The sequence below is a fragment of the Oncorhynchus mykiss genome, chromosome 1, assembly GCF_013265735.2.
Source record: "Oncorhynchus mykiss isolate Arlee chromosome 1, USDA_OmykA_1.1, whole genome shotgun sequence".
NCBI lineage: Eukaryota > Metazoa > Chordata > Actinopteri > Salmoniformes > Salmonidae > Oncorhynchus > Oncorhynchus mykiss.
Genome location: NC_048565.1, coordinates 67,380,121 through 67,386,475, shown reverse-complemented (window position 1 = coordinate 67,386,475; position 6,355 = coordinate 67,380,121). Strand labels below are relative to the sequence as shown.

The 6,355-nt window shown below is 42.5% G+C and overlaps 1 protein-coding gene across 1 annotated transcript in view; it reads right to left on the bottom strand.

The window, feature by feature from the left end:
* The window catches only part of LOC110532586 (ectonucleoside triphosphate diphosphohydrolase 6-like), a 30,938-nt gene that overhangs the window by 532 nt on the left and 24,051 nt on the right, over positions 1-6,355 (bottom strand). Inside the window, exons 9-14 of the mRNA XM_036989805.1 lie at positions 5,030-5,234; positions 4,840-4,852; positions 4,440-4,550; positions 425-580; positions 251-307; positions 1-113 (exon numbers count right to left, since the gene is read on the bottom strand). Coding sequence (XP_036845700.1) covers positions 1-113; positions 251-307; positions 425-580; positions 4,440-4,550; positions 4,840-4,852; positions 5,030-5,234 — 655 coding nt within the window. The remainder of the gene's footprint in view (positions 114-250; positions 308-424; positions 581-4,439; positions 4,551-4,839; positions 4,853-5,029; positions 5,235-6,355) is intronic.

The window sequence follows — 6,355 nt, the reverse complement described above, 5'->3', positions numbered from 1 at the left end:
CTTAAATACTTTTTCTTTGGGAAAACCAAGCTCTTGCAGCATCCGAGAGATGTAGGTTAGACCCAGACAAAGGAAAGGATTTTCTCTGGGAATAACTGTCATTCCGTTGCACACTGGGAGAAAATGGTGATTTCTTGCAAGTATTCACTAAATTCCAATAATTAAACCATTGATTAAAAGGGATAAGTCAAGTTCATATTCAGTTCCGTAGCAGCGAACCACATACTGCAGCATGAGGGCGCTGTCTTACCACTTTTAGCAGCATCAATGTAATCGCTGACTTTTATAGTCCCTCCTGTTTTCTCATCTGAGTGAAAGGGGAGATTAGAATAGAACATTAAATTACTATATGAAGATATCATTAAACAAAGCAGCATATTCTTTTACACAGACTGAAGTGGCAAAAGGTTGGTAGGGTTCCTACCAAGAGCGCCCAGATCCACAGCTCTGTCATAGTAGTATGAAAAGGCATAGAATTCAATATCTTTGGCTTCCTCTGCATTCTTCACCTTCTGAAACAGCAACTTCTCCACTTTCCTAAGGCAGGACTCAAATGGGCTCTCCTGAAACAGAAACAAAACTTAATACACAAACAAATGGTCAGGTTAGGCACTGTCTATAGAAGGCAATGAATTGTTTATTAAAGGTGCAATATGCAGAAATCGATCCACCGTTTCCTGGTTGCTAAAATTCTAATAGTTCACCGAATTTCAGTTAGTGACAAAACAAGCAATTGTGTAGAGGATAGAAAATCATTGTACCACCTAAACCGCTGTGAAATATATTTTCAATATTAACCAAAAATATAGTATTTTCAGCTGGTGTACGAAACTAAAAGTCCAAATCAAATCAAATTGTATTAGTCACATGCGGCGAATACAACAGGTGTAGACCTTACAGTGAAATGCTTACTTAAAAGCCCCTAACCAACATTGCAAATTCCAAAAATACAGATAAGAATAAGAAATATAAGTAACAAGTAATTAAAGAGCAGCAGTAAAATAACATCAGTGAGACTATTTGTATTTTTTATTTTACATTTATTTAACTAGGCAAGTCAGTTAAGAAAAAAAATATTATTTTCAATGACGGCCTAGGAACAGTTGGTTAACTGCGTTGTTCAGGGGCAGAACAGATTTTTACCTTGTCAGCTCGGGATTTGATCTTGCAACCTTTCGGTTACTAGTACAACGCTCTAACCACTAGGATACCCGCCAATATACAGGGTACCGATACAGAGTCAATGTGCGGGGGCACCGGTTAGTTGAGGTAGTATGTACATGTAGGTAGAGTAATTAAAGTGACTATGCATAGATGACAACAGAGTGTAGCAGTGGTGTAAAGAGGGGGAGAGGGGCAATGCAAATAGTCTGGGTAGCCATTTGACTAGATGTTCAGGAGTCTTATGGCTTGTGGATAGAAGCTGTTTAGAAGCCTCTTGGACCTAGACTTGGCTCTCCGGTACCGCTTGCCGTGCGGTACCAGAGAGAACAGTCTATGACTAGGGGGGCTGGAGTCGTTGACAATTTAGGGCCTTCCTCTGACACCGCCTGGTATAGAGGTCCTGGATGGCAGGAAGCTTGGCCCTGGTAATGTACTTGGCCATTCGCACTACCCTCTGTAGTGCCTTGCGGTCAGAGGCCGAGCAGTTGCCATACCAGGCAGTGATGCAACCAGGATGCTCTCGATGGTGCAGCTGTAGAACCTTTGGAGGATCTGAGGACCCATGCCAAATCTTTTCAGTCTCCTGAGTGGGAAAATGTTTTGTCATGCCTTCTTCACGACTGTCTTGGTGTGCTTGGATCGTGTTCATTTGTTGGTGATGTCGACACCAAGGAACTTGAAGCTCTCAACCTGCTCCACTGCAGCCCCGTCGATGAGAATGAAGGCGTTCTTGGTCCTCTTCTTCCTGTAGTCCACAATCATCTCCTTTGTCTTGATCACATTGAGGGAGAGGTTGTTGTCCTGGCACCACACGGCCAGGTCTCTGACCTCCTCCTTATAGGCTGTCTCATCGTTGATCAGGCCTCCCACTGTCATGTCATCTGCAAATTTAATGATGGTGTTGGAGTCATGCCGTGCAGTCATGGCCGTGCAGTCATGAGTGAACAGGGAGGACAGGAGGGGACTGAGCACGCACCCCTGAGGGGCCCCTGTGTTGAGGATCAGCGTGGTGGATGTGTTGTTACCTACCCTTACCACCTGGGGGCGACCCGTCAGGATGTCCAGGATCCAGTTGCAGAAGGAGGTGTTTAGTCCCAGGGTCCTTACCTTATTGATGAGCTTTGAGGGCACTATGGTGTTGAACGCTAAGCTGTAGTCAACGAATAGCATTCTCACATAGGTGTTCCTTTTGTCCAGGTGGGAAAGGGCACTGTGGAGTGCAATAAAGATTGCATCATCTGTGGATCTGTTGGGGCGGTATGCAAATTGGAGTGGGTCTAGGATTTCTGGGATGATGGTGTTGATGTGAGCCATGACCAACCTTTCAAAGCACTTTATGGCTACAGACGTGAGTGCTACGGGTCGGTAGTCATTTAGGCAGGTTACCTTAGTGTTCTTGGGCACAGGCACTATGGTGGTCTGCTTAAAACATGTTGGTATTACAGACTCGGACAGGGAGGTTGAAAATGTCAGTGAAGACACTTTCCAGTTGATAATCCGTCTGGCCCTGCGACCTTGTGAATGTTGACCTGTTTAAAGGTCTTACTCACGTCGGCTGCAGGAGAGCATGATCACACAGTCTTCCAGAACAGCTGGTGCTCTCATGCATGTTTCAGTGTTATTTGCCTCGAAGCGAGCATAGAAGTGGTTTAGCTCGTCTAGTAGGCTCGTGTCACTGGGCAGCTCTCGGCTGTGTTTCCCTTATAGTCTGTAATGGTTTGCAAGCCCTGTCACATCCGACGAGTGTCAGAGCCGGTATTGTACGATTCGATCTTAGTCCTGTATTGACGCATTGCCTGTTTGATGGTTCGTCGGAGAGCATAACAGGATTTCTTATAAGCTTACGGGTTAGAGTCCCGCTCCTTGAAAGCGGCAGCTCTAGCCTTTAGCTCAGTGTGGATGCTCCCTGTAATCCATGGCTTCTGGTTGGGGTATGTACGTATGGTCACTATGGGTACGACGTCATCTATGCACTTATTGATGAAGCCAAAGACTGATGTTGTGTACTCCTCAATGCCATCGGAGGAATCCCGGAGCATATTCCAGTCCTGTAGCTTAGAATCTGCTTCATCTGACCACTTTTTTTTATTGATCTAGTCACTGGTGCTTCCTGTTTTAATTTTTGCCTGTAAGCAGGAATCAGGAGGATAGAATTATGGTTAGATTTGCCAAATGGAGGGCGAGGGAGAGCTTTGTATGCATCTCTATGTGTGGAGTATAGGTGGTCCAGAGTTATTTTTCCTCTGGTTGCACATATAACATGCTGATAGAAATTTGGTAAAACGGATTTAAGTTTCCCTGCATTAAAGTCCCCGGATACTAGGAGCGTCGCCTCTAGGTGAGCGTTTTCTTGTCTGCTTTTGGCGGAATACAGCTCATTCAATGCTGTCTTAGTGCCAGCCTCTGATTGTGTTGGTATGTAAAGAGCTATGAAGAATACAGATGAAAACTCTCTCGGTAGGTAGTGTGGTCTACAGCTTATCATGAGATACTCTACCTCAGGCAAGCAATAGCTCGAGACTTCCTTAGATATCATGCACTGGCTGTTATTTACAAAAATACATCGCCCGCCACCCTTTGTCTTACCAGACGCCGCTGTTCTATCCTGCTGGTACATCGTATAACCAGCCAGCTGTTACAGTTTTTAGTGTAGCGTTGGTAGTTAAATCGTCCGCGTAACTCGTCGATTTTATTCTCCAAGGATTGCATGTTTGCTAGCAGAATGGAGGGAAGTGGGGGTTTATTCGATCGCCTACGAATTCCCGCCCTTCGGCCCCTCTTTCTCCGCCTCCTCTTCACGCAGATCACAGGGATCGGGGCCTGTTCCCGAGGAAGCAGTATATTCTTTGCATCGGGCTCGTCAGTGTCGTGAAAGGATAAAAATAATTCTGCTAGTCCGTGGTGAGTAATCGCAGTCCTGATGTCTAGAAGTTATTTTCAGTCATCAGACGGTAGCAGCAACATTATGTACAAAATAAGTAAGCAAATAAGTTACAAACAACGCAAATAAATGAATAAAAAACAATCAGCAGGGGTCACTTAAAACGTCTGCCTTCTCCGGCGCCATCTTAAAAGACGCATAAACAAAACTTAAGAATGGGAATCATAGAAATATCGCACATAGAACAGATCAACCACTTCTTAGACTTGCTTTCAATGAGAATGACAGATCTATGTCTCACATTTCTATGTGAATTTGACAATTGGTATTTAGCATTAGTAATATTATTGTTAAGTTAGTTATTCATCTTTACTTTATCTTTATTCATTTTTACTGTACCTGCTTTCTTGGCCATTCACAGTATACTGAACTTCTGCATGTTCCCATTGGCCAGAGTAGTCCGGGGCCAAGCAGGGACTTACTAGCTCTGTGCTGCTGCCCTCTACTGTTTAAAATAGAACAGAGAACGCACTGAGAATTTGGACCTGACCAACAAACTGTAGCTCATGTTTTGGTACACATGCAGGATATATCTCTATATAGATATATGGAAGCTATGGCTGGAGAAGGCTACATCTTTTTTAAGAGCTCTTATAAAAAAATAAACAATGAACTAATGTGGTGTTGCCGTTTGGCCAACAATTTCCAATATAAGTCAAATGCTGTAAGGGGACACAGCATCTGAAATTGCTGTGCTCCAACATAGGTTTTATGGCTATTGGCCATTGGCCAACATCTGTTGGCACACTAAAAAGCAACCCTATAACCAAAAAAGCATTGAGGGAACATTGAGAATAAATAGATTATACAACAAACAAATGTATCAACAAAGAAATCTGATTAAAATTCAAATGTCTAAAATGCAAATCCCCATGGAGAACTGCATCCGGGGCATTCGACTGCTGGCAGTTCTTAAAGCCAGGCATCAACTAAATCACAGCAACAGCTGGCATGCAAGGAATTAATCTTGGTCCATGTTATTAAAAGATTAGATAATGGCTTATTTATCGGGACGGGGAGGGTCTTTAAAGGCAACGATGAAAGCAAATTGAAAAACCACATACAAGGCTGTCCCTCGATTCCTCCCAAGACAGCTAGTCTTGCCGACATCAAGCCTAGACCAAGGTAGCTGTGCAAGACAGAAAGCAGAATCAGTGTGTGACACACATAAGTAAGATTGAGAGAGGTGTGTGTCAGATTTTGTATAGTCATAGTTTGAACAATGATTGTGCACTGTGCAACATGCAACCAAACTTAGCAGGGTCATACACACTAACCTGAGGACAGAAAGAATACTACAGTTTCTAAGCACCTCTCTGAACAACATCGCCGAAGGTTGATTTTCAGGAAAGCCAAATACTAAACAACATTTCCCACCAAAGCTGTTTTAGCGCATTGCCTTAGTATAAGATATGATTAAGCCAAACATGTAAGAGTGTATTTGACATATACTGCCATTGACGTTTGTTGTGCAGGGCCAGATCCAGTCACACGCTGCTGGCTGCAAAAGTTTCAAATTCAGAGGCTGAGCTAAGACCTTCAAAAGTCAATCAGCTATAAAACAGTTTTGCTTTGAGTTAAAACTTTGCTTTGAATGGGAAGTCGTATTTTACAATGCAAGACTCTGCGCAATCTAGTTAGTTCAAAACTAATTTTAGAGGGCAACAGCCAGCAGACGAGGGTTTAAACCAGCAACTCTTGCAGTTATGCAAGCACACCACCTGTGACTTAAGGTTTAGACCTTTTGTCAGAGTCCACATTACAGGTTACAATAGCACTGCCAATGACAGGCTTTGCATATGGAAATGTTATATAATGCTAGAGGTCAACCGATTCTGATTTTTCAACGCCGATACCGATTATTGGAGGACAAAAAAAGCAGATACCGATTAATCGGCCAATTTAAAAAAAAAAAAATGTATTTGTAATAATGACAATTACAACAATACTGAATGAACACTTATTTTACCTTAATATAATACATCAATAAAATCAATTTAGCCTCAAGTAAATAATGAAACATGTTCAATTTGGTTTAAATAATGCAAAAACAAAGTGTTGGAGAAGAAAGTAAAAGTGCAATATGTGCTATGTAAGAAAGCTAACGTTTGAGTTCCTTGCTCAGAACATATGAAAGCTGGTGGTTCTTTTTAACATGGGTCTTCAATATTCCCAGGTAAGACGTTTTAGGTTGTAGTTATTATAGGAATTATAGGACTATTTCCCTCTATACCATCTGTATTTCATTAA